This window comes from Brachionichthys hirsutus, chromosome 8 (genome assembly GCF_040956055.1).
Source record: "Brachionichthys hirsutus isolate HB-005 chromosome 8, CSIRO-AGI_Bhir_v1, whole genome shotgun sequence".
In the NCBI taxonomy this organism is placed as follows: Eukaryota; Metazoa; Chordata; class Actinopteri; order Lophiiformes; family Brachionichthyidae; genus Brachionichthys; species Brachionichthys hirsutus.
This window is the reverse complement of record NC_090904.1, coordinates 3,186,996-3,201,287: the sequence shown is the minus strand read 5'-3', so window position 1 is coordinate 3,201,287 and position 14,292 is coordinate 3,186,996. Positions and strand designations below refer to the sequence as shown.

Here is a 14,292-nt window from a genome sequence, read left to right as displayed (position 1 = left end):
GTGGAACCTCGTTACCTGCTCTTGCACCTTTTCAACCACAAGGCCACTGCACTGAGAAGGATTTGTCTTGCAGGATAGTCTTTCCTCTCGCTATAAAGGTCCCTTGTCACTTCCAACTCATGGTCAACAACGCCAGCCTTGGATGTCTGTAGCTGCAAACAGAGGTCATTTTCCTTTCACTTACCAGGATGGCCACAGTTTGGGCAAAGCACGTGTCCGAGGACTCTGCAGCAACTTGATGAACTGATGAACTCCAGTCTGTGAACCTTGAGGATCATCAGCAGTCACATAATGCTCATAATATGCATTTGTAATTTTGCAAATTACAACAGCACATACTTTGTTGTAGGCAGGGTTTCTTTTTTTATAATCAATACATTAATTGTCTCGACTTGATCGGACTGGACTGAATGGGAAATCAATACATCTATTTAACTACTCACAAGGGTGCTTCAAATTGTGGCAAGAAATGTGTTGGCTGCATGAATGACCTTGACCTTGACTCATGATAGTCGCTCGTATGTGCAGTGATTCTGTGCTGCCAGGGATCACATCCAACGCATGACTAATCAATAGACACTGGTTTCTCTCTCTCTCTCTCTCTCAGCCACTATTGATCGGTCTGTGCGCGAGGATGAACACAGATCCAACGTTGGCTCTCCCTGGCTTCAAAGGGCAAATCATGCTTTGCCACAAATGATGGAAATCCCCCCCCCCCCCCAGTGCAAAATTGGAGAATGAAAAAGGCAACTCCGATCTTATTATTGAATCAAATGCCTTTCCTCCCACCAGACCAAATATGCACCGTGCCATTTGTAATGCCACTGATAACGGAAGCTCATGCCAGAGCTAATTCATCATTCTAAATTTCCCAGACTGACAAAGAGAATCTATCTTTAGCTGCCTTCATCCCCAGAGATTTCAATCCAACAGAATATGCAGGGCAATGTGGATGGTATAGAAAATAGACTGGATGACCTTGTGGAATAAAAAACAACAACAACAAAACTCTTGCATTTCAGAAGGCATGGGAGGGGGGGCACATAGGCATGTGTGCATTCAGGGAATGTCCTTTTGCTCGTGTTTACCGACACCATAAATCACCTGCAGCGTAGCGGCTGTTAAATAATTGGACATGATGTTGAGTCTGACACCCCAATTCTCACACCGATGGTATCTGCTGGGAAATTTCATTATAACGGGGGCATTGCTGTGATTTCTCTCTCTCTCCATCGCTCTGTTAATATATGCATTCAGTCTGGTAACAATGTCATCAGGACAGCCCTTTGGTATAGAGCGTACGATGCTCTGGTAATCCAGCCGTTACTTATAATGCCACAACCTTGCATCATTCACGGAAAATCAAACCAAGGCTTCCACCGATTCTGAATCACACCTGGTGCTATCAGTGTGTGTTTACAAGCGCTGCTTACGTGACCCGCAGGCAGATACATGTCATTTATTTCCCATTTCTTATGTGAAATCGGAGCATGTGTTAGATATAATGGAGACAACGGCAGCTCCTACAACCGTGTCATTAAAATTAAACTTGCTGTTGTTGTTGAATCAGTTGAATCAATTATTTTTTTAACCTCTGTGGATTATTTGACTCACATTAATTAAAAAAGAATGTCTCCTCTGTGCTTCCTCTCCTGCACGGGTTGGACCGGAAATTACATAACTTCTTAGACTTAACTTCTTTTCCCTTTACAAAACATTTGATGTTTTGTTACCATGGAGACGGAACCCAGACAACACTTCCCATGCTTGCCGAGATGCAGCCACTGGGGTGGTTGTTAATAGCAGCACTGCTTTCTCCCTGCAGAGGACTAACTTTCCGATGCTTATTTATGTGCAATCACTTGAGAGAGCTGCCGTGCATGTTGATGTTGATGGAGAAAAGCAAGAAGCCAGCAACTCCTAAAAACTATGGCCTGACAAGCAACAAATCAGTTTTCCTTCACGGTGCACAGAGAATACGATCAATGCTTGTATTGAAAAGTCTGGCTTTAACCCCAAGATTAATATTCACAATATTGGTTGTCATGGCAAACCCTGGTTTGCCAATGCGTATACCATATGTAAAGCCTGCATGCAATTTGGATCACCTCATCTCATAGATGCTCTTGTTCAGGTGTCATCACAGTGGATTAACCAAATGTTATCATTATTCTTGCGCCTGCAGCATTTGAATAAAACTGCTACAGCAGTGTGTCCTTACAGTAGAAATAGTCTGCATGCTGCTTTCTCAATTGATCATTTAATCATTTAATTTCGATGAATCTATAGAGTTGAAGCAACAAAGTCGACCACAGCCAAAAGGATGGAGTTAAATGTAATTTGATTTTCTCCCGTCTTTATATATACAGGTATATTTAAACATAAAATGTATTGCAAACGTTTATTGTCCTACTACTTATAACTCTTGATAAAAGGACATATTCAGGTCATAAAGCAGGTTTTTGATGTCAGTGTCGATGTTGCCTGAAGGAAGTCTGAGTTCTTCCAATGAAGTGCATGTAAAAAATAATAATAATAAAAACATTGTGCTTTAGAGCTAAATCCAACCCCTGTGCTGCTTGAAATGGAGAGACCTCTGAATGATGAATTACAAACAGCAAAGGGCAGCACGTGAGACGCTTCTGGCTGATCCCGAGGCTTTTTCCGCGTCCGGTTAACGGTGCCACGCAAACGCGTCCTCAGAGGGACACGTGACGCGTGAACTCTGTGCAGACTGAAACTCCCGATGCGCGTTCTTCTGCTGAGGAGAGCGCGCGTTGATTTCAGCACCTTGGAGAGCAACGACACCTCCATGACACAAATCACAGATACAGATTCAGTTTATAATCATCGGCTTCCAATATCAAACACATGCTGAGAGTCACGACGCAATAATATCGTGTTTAGCTCCCCGGAAAAAATATGGATTCATCAGCTCAATTTCATTTGATGTGACGCGAATAATCCGACGTGGACCAAACAGGTGTGGAGCTGATTGATTCTGGTGTAGTCCGGGTTTATTTGCGTCAGTAATTCACTTGACAGTAAAGTGTCAAGTCAATTTCCGACTGGGCGGGAGGTGGACGTATGTCCGACATATGCGCGCCGTGGGCGGGCGTGGACGACGAGAAGAAAGAACGAAAGAACGAACGAAAGGAAAGAAAAACGCGGAGGGGAGCGCGGCGCTTCAGTGCGCGGCTTTCCGGAGAGGAGCGATGGATGAACGAGACGAGCGCGGCTCCTGCGCCTCTCCGGAGCTGTAAGCGCGTTGGCTGGCACGGAGAGGCGTGGCGCACACGGTCGCTCCAGAGCGAAAACCACCTGTGTGGATGACCCCACGCACAGTGGGGACGCAGGAGCAGGAGCGCGGCAGACATCCGGGGGGGGCGTCATGGCGGTGGAGAACATGCTGGAGGAGTCCGCCCCGCTCGCGGCGCCTCATCTGTCGGCGGATCGATACGAGCGCAGCCGCCAAGGATGCTGCGAGAGGCTGGTGATCAACATTTCGGGTTTGCGATTTGAAACGCAACTTGAAACTTTCAACCAGTTCCCAGACACGCTGCTCGGGGACCCCAGGAAAAGGGTGCGCTTCTTCGACCCGCTGAGGAACGAGTACTTCTTCGACAGGAACAGACCGAGTTTCGATGCCATCCTGTACTACTACCAGTCAGGGGGGCGCATCCGGAGACCCGCCAACGTTCCCATTGACATCTTCTCTGAGGAGATCCGGTTTTATCAACTCGGCGAGGAGGCGATGGAGAAATTCCGTGAGGACGAGGGCTTTATCAGAGAAGAGGAGCGCGTGTTGCCCAAATGGGAGTTCCAGAAGCAGGTTTGGCTTTTGTTTGAGTATCCGGAGAGCTCCGGGCCAGCGAGGGGCATCGCCATCGTTTCAGTGCTTGTCATATTGATTTCAATTGTTATTTTCTGCATGGAGACTCTGCCAGAATTCCGGGATGAGAGAGACCAAGCCACAGTGGCACCCACTCTTAATGGCACTGCTCCCCCCCACGTGCGGAGCCCATTCACTGACCCGTTCTTCGTGGTAGAGACTCTGTGCATCATATGGTTCTCCTTCGAGTTGCTGGTGAGGTTTTTCGCCTGCCCCAGCAAAGCCTCCTTCTCCAAAAATATCATGAACGTGATTGACGTCGTCGCCATCATCCCCTACTTCATCACTTTAGGGACCGAGCTGGCGGACAAGGAGACCAGCAGCGGCCAGCAGGCGATGTCTCTCGCCATCCTGAGGGTGATCAGATTGGTCAGGGTTTTTCGCATTTTTAAGCTGTCGCGACATTCCAAAGGACTTCAGATTTTGGGGCAGACCCTCAAGGCGAGCATGCGGGAGCTCGGATTACTCATATTTTTCCTTTTCATCGGAGTCATTCTCTTCTCCAGTGCGGTGTACTTTGCAGAAGCAGACGACCCCTCGTCCAGCTTCACCAGCATCCCGGATGCGTTTTGGTGGGCTGTGGTCACCATGACCACGGTCGGATATGGAGACATGCATCCCGTGACCATTGGTGGGAAAATAGTGGGGTCGCTGTGCGCAATAGCGGGGGTCCTGACCATTGCCTTACCCGTGCCAGTGATTGTGTCCAATTTTAATTATTTTTACCACAGGGAGACGGACGGAGAGGAGCAACCACAGTACGTCAATACAGGAAGCTGTGAGCACCTCCCTTCAGAGGAGCTGATGAGGTCTTGTAGCTCCTCATCGCTCAGCAAGTCTGGGTACTTGGTGAAGGAGGAGGGCACCAACAGTGCGTTCAAAGCCCCCAACTTCCCCACGGAGAACAACCAGAACTGTGTGAACATCACAAAGATCTTCACAGACGTGTAAACGTGACCCATATCTGTGGATGAAGGCTGCAAAGATGTTCGTTAAAACAGGCCATTTTGTCCCATTTGAACAGACGAGAAAGTATTTCTCAGAGCTCATGAAGTATTAGTATGGCGCGCTAGCACTGGAACGTGTATTTATTTGGATATACGAGGGAAACATTTCACTTCCAATCAGTGGCTAGTTAAAACAGAGCATTGTGCTGCATGTTGTGCCACATTACGCCTACATATCTAGCCGTTAAAGCCAAAGTGGTCGGTGTTGATGTCTGGGATACACGTGTAGAGTATAGTCTATCGGCCAATCAAAAAACAACAACAACGTCTTGTGCTGTGTGGAAAGAAGAGTTCCCTCGTCCAGTAAGGTCAATTATAGCCACGTGTCTGTTTTTGGTTATATTTAATACTATAACCCTTCAAGATGTTAGACTGAGTCTTGTTCAGATTATTATTCGGGTAGTAACACGCAAGCGTGGTGTTGATATAAACGCTTATCAAAAGTGAAATTGAGCTTTTTGTAAAAGTGTATTTTTATTATGTCTATATATCAATATATTAAATAAATACAGATGAAGTGATGACTGGAAATGCCCTCATAAGCTCTGACTAAACATCCAGAACAGAATATCTGTGTTTGGGGGTCATGTGTGAACGGATGACGGGATGAAAGCAGCGTTGAATAAAAAGAAAAGGAAGCACGTGCAGAGAGTCCCGCTTCGTGCCTGCCCATCCCGAGGCAGTCTCCATGACGACAGTGGTTTCCAGGGTAACCCCCTGTAATGTTTTTTTTTCCCCATAAAGACTTTCTGTGGTTCATCATCATTTTTTGTGTCTTTGGGGAGAACAAAGGGAGGCAGCACTGGGCATCCCCTCGAACCAAATGAGAACGTTATCCTGATATCTACACATTATTTTATTCTCATAAACTTGTAAGGAAAGAAATAGACTGCTTTGTCCCACCTCCATCTAGCGCCACCAACATGCCCCAATGCACCATAAATAAATTGAATGCTCTTGTTTCGGAGAGAAACTTAAGTTTATATGCTTTATCATGCTTTTTATTTTTTAGTGACACAGGACAGATAACATACACTTGGATTTGTTCACTCAGATTTATGATATTATGCTAATCTCTAAATCACATACTTTTTCTTTATTACAATAGATTATTGAAGCCAAATAAAAATCAGAGCAGTGAGAGAAATTAGATATTAACTTCAGAAAAGAAGGACATATTTTTTTTAAATCAGATGCTGAATGAGAATATAGCTCTATATGTTTAATGTTGAATTGAGCTCAGTCATGAAAACGTATATTTGTGTACCTCATAATTCAGCTGCTCTGTTGCTGCCCTAATTCGCTGAGTTGGCATGCCAACAAGGTCTGATGTTTGCTACCTTTCATTTCCTCCAGCATACATTTGCATGTGTGCCTTAAGTATTAGGTGGTTGATTACAGGCCTGCATTTCTAGTTCATCCAAATATCATGATGGTTTGAAGTATGAACGCAGTTTTCAGAATAATAATTTATTGTTCCTCAGCCAAATAATTATTTTCATCATTATCATATAATCTCTTAATTATTTCTCTAATTATTTCATTGAAAATGGCATGTTGAATTTCACACAACAAAGATTATCCTGGCTATAATGTAAAGTCTGTATCCATAATCTAAAGATTCTCATCAATGGTACTCTAGAAAAAAGCAGCAAATAGGCACATTTTGTTATGTTTAATAAAAAGAAAAACACCAACTCCAAAATCACAACTCACAAAATAAGCATGAACAATTACTGAATTCCCTATCAGTGAACACAAATCATAATTGTATCTTGAATTATGTTAATGGAGTGATTAGTGTGCTGTAAATGAGGACAGCGCGGATTTTATAAGCAACAGTCTTTTACATGAAGTAGTAAAGATGCTATGCTGTTCAGCTGTAGTGACGTTTGTGTCTCTATTATTCTTTACAAAGCTCAGTCCTGCCCCCAAGTGGATTAACAGAGTTACCACAAGTCGAGATGGATCTTAAAATTCAACCAGTTTTGATTGTATTAGCCAATTTATTCTGACTTGAAGTTTTTAAGACTTTAATAATTTTATTTAAACGGGATTTACATGTTTTCCCCTTAACAACATGAACATGAAAATACAACATACAATACAGCAACCTTCTCATAAGCCTAATAAACACAATCAGCCAGTCCACTGCAGAAAATTATGTATTGCAATTGTCAAAAGCATCATGGCTCCAGTTGTGCAATAAGGTCATACACTGTATGATGGATTTTAGTTTTTCTCAGTCGCTTCGGTGCTTTTCTCACTATTAACATTTGCACAGCAGTTCGTGCATTTCTTAAAACAATTAGTGCGAACTGCAAAACCTAGTGGATAACCTACAAAAGCACGTCGCTTGCTCAGAATGGATAGTCCATTCCTCAAAAGCAAGTCTTCATGTCAATAAAACCACCTTGAACCTTGTTCAAACCAACACCGGTGAAAACATAACCTCCACCATGGCAGAGGTAATAATAATAATAGAAAAAATGCTGAAACTCAAATGTGCCGTCGTAAAACTTTGCAAGGATAGACCAGGCAATCGACCAGAAGCTTGATTTGCTGTGGTGACCCCTGACGTGGACAAGCTGAAATAGAAAGAAAATCCAGTTAAACAATGTCAGTGGGTTTCTATTATTTGTAGAGACCACCACCACCAAGCCTGGGTCAAAAAGGAAGGACAAGAAGGGCCACCAGTCTCCCGGACAGGCAGGGTTCCAGCCAGCGAGGCCGAGGAGCGTTATTGATCTGACTGGTGAAGACGCCACGGTTTCTGTGGTTGAACTCGGGCTGACTGAGACAGAGAATCCTGAATGTCAGCCTGTCGGCAGCACAGAACAGTGTAAGACGAAGCCCTGCAGCAAAGGCGAGCTGATTTTTTTGTTTGGATGTGGGACACACACACTTGGCTCCGGATGACAGATAACGATGTCTGTATCATCAGTACACTTAATTATTTCAAATTGATAGGATTATTACCTCCGGTCAGATCTGTTACAAATACACATTCACGTATCCTTGATATGATTGTTATACTATAATGTACTTGGACTTGGTGTCAGGAACCTGGCTGGAGCTTCCTGCTCCACTCGCTCTGCTCTGCCTGCCACACCCATCATCAGCTCATCCACCTCACCCGTGCTGCTCAGGACACCTGTTGCTCACCTCCTCAGCCCCACAGCATTTATACTCCGCTCAGTCCTCTTTTCTGCCAGATTTGTTGGATAAAGCGAAACTAATGTGTGTAACATTTATGCCTCCTGTATGAAACACCAAATCACAAAAGATGCAGAACACTGCATTCAGCTCAGCTGCAGGTTTTCTGTCCCTCCTAACAGACATGAGTCTGCAGGATGAATAGTTGAGGTTGGAGGATAGGAGACTCTGGGCTTCCTCTCCTCTCACCTCCCCTCATGCTTCCTCATTTCCGGCATTTGCCGCTTGAGAATGCAGTAAAATTATAACACGAGCAAGTAATCCATAAACAGGATCCCCTTTCATTGACAGATCTATGCATCTTAAAAGCCTTCTGTCTCAAAGTCACTTTTATTTTTGTGCGCTCCCTTCGAACAAGAGGGATCTTATTCCGAGTGTGACCTTGGTGTAATGCGGTCTTCCTGATTCCAGCACCTGACTTGAATTTCACTCACACATACAGACACATTGCATAAAGCACTGCACATTATATCCTGCAATGACTCACCGACCTTCACTTTAACACCAGGACAGCTCGCTGGACTGAATAAAGTGCTGACAGCTGAACAGCTAAGTGTGCAATGATTGGTCCACGGCAACTTCCGACTTGCAGAACAGCAGCGTGAGCCAGCATAACGCAAAGTCACTTGTTATGAAAATGTCTTGTGGCAATTAAACCTTTAGATTTCAGGATTATTTTAATGTTGATGATTAGAACAGACAGCGAATGAAATTCCAAAATGCAGTGTCTCAGAAAATTTGAATATGGTCTCATTCTGCATGAACTCTACATACCATGAGAACTGTTGGTTGTATGTAAGTTTACAAGTGGCATATTTTAAGTTGGCTATCTAAGACAGTGCACTGTCAAATTTGGTGCAAGTTGGACTGGCGACATGTCAAAGTAAACTCTAAGTAATGAAGCAAATTATCTATACACCAGCTGAAATTTTATTCCAATCATTTGTTTAATGATGTAAAAACTCTGGAAATATTTAAAGGAGGAAATTCGTCTGTGCACCCGATATTCAGATAAATCAAGCAGCATTTTATGTGAACATGGGAAACATTTTTGTATTGCACATTATCCAAAGTCCTCTTAATGTGTCAATAAATAAAACTAACTCTCCTGTGATTCAAGTCGGCGCCCGGCGATTCGATTGATCCTTCACTCTCACAATCCTCAAGTTCACTTTCTCTTCTCCTTGTTCCTGAGCCAAACCAACATCTGATGGAGACAAGCCCGGAAATCAATACCCCTTGGGAAAAAAATTGATCATCGATACCCTCATCGGCCAAGTTACGGAGCCCGTTTTCACCTCCCCATATGATTGAACCATGCTGGAGTATTAAGAGCGCTGGGATCCTTCACTTTTAATTCAAGCAAGCCAACTAATGCAACGCTAACCGAGCTTCGGAATCCTGCACATTGGTCTTTATAACAGGCCCCCCGGTTCATAAATAATAACTATGCTGTCATGAGGAACCCCGGCAAGAGATAGTGATATAGGTATTCGAATGTGTGGCAGCAGACAGGCAGACTGACAGAAGGGATCAGCCCCACACAAATAACCCCCTGGCCATTCTTCCTCTTCAAGGCCCTGCTGGCCTTTGGCTTCTCCAGCGGTTATTTATGGGCACAAGTGCATCTATACGCCTCAGAATGACTATCGATCCGTTAAACTGATTCGGATTGTTCTTTGTTCTGAGCACAAAGATGGGGTTTGGTTCTATTTTAGTCACCCACTTATCTATTATTAATACGATGTGCTGCCAGGAAAGGTTACCAATATAACAGCTGTGACAGGAATTGCGATGCAAAAGTGACTTTAGAATTCCTGCCGTTTTAATTTCATCTAGGAAAGATCAGCAAGCTGAGAATGATGGTCGACTGTTTGGAGGACAATGGAAACGTTGAGATGTTTCCCCATTTCTCGTGCCCTCAGTATAAATCTAGACACTTAACTGTTTCGTTGCCTGATTGTGCTAAAGTAAAATAATCTAAAATAGGCTGAGCTTCTTGGGCAGTTTCCTTATAAGGTGGCTTCTGCAGTGAAACGATGAAGCCACCTGATCAGCAGTGCTCTTTAACAGAGACGCTTTAAACTGCCCACGCTGCAGATGAAGTAAGAATACAGCGCGGATGGAGACGCGTCGCGCTCTCCGTCTCCAGCGCGTCTCTCAGTGCGCAGCGCCCAAGCTTTGTAAAGCAGCCCAGCGTGTCGTTTCAAGTCGGCGTCTTGAGGTCCCTGCTCTGCTCCCCGTGCAGGCAATCAGTGAGACTCGGAACCGTCTCCGTGCGCTTGACTGTGCCCGAGCAAATCTGCAGCTCAGGTTCCTTGGTCGAGATGTAGTTTTACGCGGCGACGCGTCACGGAATCTGAAATAAACGTGCTGATCAATCGAGGACATTTTCTGGTTGGTCGCGTTCTGGAACGGAAGGAGGATTGGTTTAACGCCAGGAGGCGCCTCTTTGTTGGGATTATATATTTCGTGAATCTTTCTGCCGCCTCCTCCTCCGCGCTCTGCTTCGCCTCTCCTCTCCTTCTGCAGATGTTGCCTCTCTCAGCAGGATTAGGACGGTCTATACTTTGCGCCTGTCTGCGGTCCACAGCCACCCGTCACGCTCACGCTCACGCTCACGCGCACATGCAGGGCAACAGGAGAGGCAGGTCGTTCTGCTGATCCCAGCACCTTTGGCTATTGAGGGAAGCACCGCCACCTCCTTGATCCCCCCCCCCCCCCCCGCCTTTCTGCCAATCGCCATCCCACGACCCAAAGGAAAGGAAAGGAGTCCGGGAGGGGGACGCGAGGACACACCCGCGCGTACTGTATGTACTCTGTGTGCGCGGCAAGGATGCTGCAGACAACATGAAGTGAAGATCATCAACTACCCCAAATTGGAAGTTACCCCCCCTTCCCCTGTTGATTTCCGGTTGTTCACCATCCTGGCACCTGTCCAGCAGGAGGATCACCTCGCACCAGATGCGCAAAACATGTCTGCAGGTATGTGTGTTCTCAAGATAAAGCATCCTACCCATAGTGATGTCGATCACGTACGTTTTTAAACTCCTATCGTTGTAATAGATGCCTGATTTGGACGTTAATGGGAACAAAACGTGAGGAGTAAACCCACCAGTTCCACATTTGTTGGTCTAATAGAATTTCATAAATTGTAAATGTGCTCCTGCCCTGTGAGCGGAGACGATGCAGACAAGAGAATCGGCTTTACTCTTGGAACCTATTTCCTTCTCTGGATAAATTATTTATAGATCTTTTTGAATATTTCAGAGACGGGCACCATTTCAAGTCTGAAAGGCTCCAACAAAACTCAACAGAAGTCGGTTAATGTGAGGCTTTGGTTTGGTGTGCTTGGTGTAGCAGTAACTCTTAAAATCGCCTCCTTCATTGACGTTTTCCGACTGCAGCGGTTTGCTATGATATCCTGGACAAGATGCTGCCTGTATGGATTTGGAGCCTGCTGCATTGCCATATTCATGCATGGCTTCCCAGCACTAGCTAGTCTCACTTATTCCAGCGTGTGCTTTCCATTGCAGCAGATAAGTGCCCTTCATGTGCCGCTGTGCGTTATTTGTGCCCATCAGTCTGCCTGCATTGAAGTAATTAATATGCAAGATGGTTTGTTTGCACATTAATTTGCTCAAGTCAGGAGCGGGAGTGTCAGTCTCACATTTCCAGCAGCGGATTGATTTATTTTTTGTATTTTCATCAAACAAGTTCACATCGCTAAAATCTTCTGAACCTGCGTGTGGCGACATTTTCATCCTCTTACAGTTGTTTTGTGTTTCATGCTTTAGCAGATTCTTGACATTCAACAATTGAATGCTGAGTCATGTTACAGGTTACCTGACCTTGTCCATATGTGCTTTATCTGTCCTGCATGCAGTCGGATCCTAGATGACGTCCTCTGACCGTCAGGTCTTTACGGTGTTGAGCCCCACCCCACCTCGACTGGCCTCTGCCTGCAGTTGTCCAGGCTGCAGGACCCGGACTCACTGAAAAGTGCAGACGTCCTCCCCCCTGCAGAATGACCGTTGCCACAGGCGACCCCTCTGACGAGGCAGCTGCGCACCCGGGGCACCCGCAGGACTACGACCCGGAGGCTGACCATGAGTGTTGCGAGAGAGTGGTCATCAACATCTCAGGACTACGCTTTGAGACTCAACTCAAAACTCTCTCTCAGTTCCCAGAGACTCTGCTTGGGGACCCTAAAAAGAGGATGAGGTACTTTGACCCATTGAGGAATGAGTACTTTTTCGACAGGAACAGACCCAGCTTTGACGCCATACTGTATTATTACCAATCTGGGGGGCGGCTAAGAAGGCCGGTCAACGTCACCCTTGATATTTTCTCGGAGGAAATTCGCTTCTATGAGCTGGGAGACGAGGCCATCGAGATTTTCAGAGAAGACGAGGGTTTTATCAAGGAGGAGGAGCGGCCTCTTCCGGATAACGAGTTTCAGAGACAGGTGTGGCTGCTGTTTGAGTACCCCGAGAGCTCGGGCCCCGCTAGGATTATTGCTATCATCTCCGTCATGGTCATCCTGATATCCATTGTCAGTTTCTGCCTTGAGACGCTCCCCGTTTTCCGTAACGACGAAGATGGTATGCACAAGTCTCACGCAAAGGTTTTCTCACCCGAGACCAACACCACAGTCATCAGCTACACGTCGACCTACTTCACCGACCCCTTCTTCATCCTGGAGACGCTCTGCATTATATGGTTCTCCTTTGAGTTTCTCGTGCGATTCTTTGCTTGCCCCAGCAAAGCAGGCTTTTTTGGCAATATTATGAACATTATCGATGTTGTTGCTATCATCCCTTACTTCATCACTCTCGGTACGGAGCTAGCCGACAGCCCGGAGGATGGTCAAGCAGGTCAACAAGCCATGTCTTTAGCCATTCTCAGGGTCATCCGCTTAGTGCGGGTCTTCAGAATTTTCAAGCTCTCCCGTCACTCCAAAGGGCTTCAGATTTTGGGCCAGACCCTGAAAGCCAGCATGAGGGAGCTCGGGCTGCTCATTTTCTTCCTCTTCATTGGGGTCATCCTTTTCTCAAGCGCTGTCTTCTTTGCAGAGGCGGATGAGCCCGAATCCCAGTTCGAGAGCATCCCCGATGCATTTTGGTGGGCTGTGGTGTCCATGACAACAGTCGGTTATGGCGACATGGTCCCTACTACAATTGGCGGCAAGATCGTGGGCTCCCTCTGCGCCATTGCCGGTGTGCTGACCATTGCCTTGCCGGTGCCTGTGATTGTGTCCAACTTCAATTACTTCTATCACAGAGAGACCGAGGGCGAGGAACAGGCGCAGTACCTGCAGGTCAATGTGGCCAAAGCCGACTCGGCCGAGGAGCTGAAGAAGAGCCGGAGCGGCTCCACCATTAGTAAATCAGACTACATGGAGATCCAGGAGCCAGTGAACAATAGCAAAGAGGACTTTCAAGAAGACAAGCTTAAGACGGCCAACTGCACACTGGCTAACACCAACTATGTTAACATCACCAAAATGCTCACAGACGTGTAGCCCTCTGCTATTTTCCTCCTTGTCACGTGCAGGAAATGTTGAGTTGAGCAACTGGATGGGAACGCTGTACAACCTCCCACCTCACGTGTGCTGGAAAAATCAACGCAATAGAAATCAGGATGTTTAGTGTGGACAGTGGGGGGGATATTACAAAGACCATCAGCCCACTCCGCCCATTGTGTGTTTACCTGTCACTGCTTGCCCTTAACACTCCTGACAACTGTCAGGGTAAGAGTTCAAATGTTGCATGGAGTTGATATTATCATGTGGCTGTTAGAGGGGGAAAAAAAAAAGTCATACTTAAAGTTTTGCTGCTCACAACCTTAGAGTAATAAACAAATGAAAACAGGGAGACACAAAGGAAGAAGTAAAAAGAACAGAAGTAATAATTATTCCTCTCAATCAATGAAAGAAAATAAACCCCCTAAAACGCAGACCCTTTTTTTTTTTTGTCCCTTTTCCCATGCTCCCTTAATTCCCCCGGCACGCTGCCCTGCCATGCGCTTTATGAGCAGCCCCGCTTGTGCGCTGCATATGCTGCTTCCAGGAGCCGATGAATCAAGACCGTCTTCTGCTTCACCATTTAGAAATAAGAGGATGAGTGAGCCTAAGGCAAGGCCACCCCCGCGCTGCTATGCCCAGTGGGTGACTTG

The 14,292-nt window shown here is 45.8% G+C and overlaps 2 protein-coding genes across 2 annotated transcripts; both read left to right on the top strand.

Moving 5' to 3' along the window:
* Nucleotides 1-3,098: 3,098 nt before the first annotated feature.
* Nucleotides 3,099-4,843, top strand: LOC137898040 (potassium voltage-gated channel subfamily A member 2-like). The gene is made up of 2 exons (XM_068742035.1): nt 3,099-3,259; nt 3,346-4,843. Exons 1-2 carry the CDS (start codon nt 3,099-3,101, stop codon nt 4,841-4,843), a joined length of 1,659 nt encoding a protein of 552 aa, XP_068598136.1.
* Nucleotides 4,844-12,142: 7,299 nt separating this feature from the next.
* Nucleotides 12,143-13,639, top strand: LOC137898018 (potassium voltage-gated channel subfamily A member 2). Its single transcript, XM_068742014.1, has one exon. It carries the CDS (start codon nt 12,143-12,145, stop codon nt 13,637-13,639), a length of 1,497 nt encoding a protein of 498 aa, XP_068598115.1.
* Nucleotides 13,640-14,292: the final 653 nt, after the last annotated feature.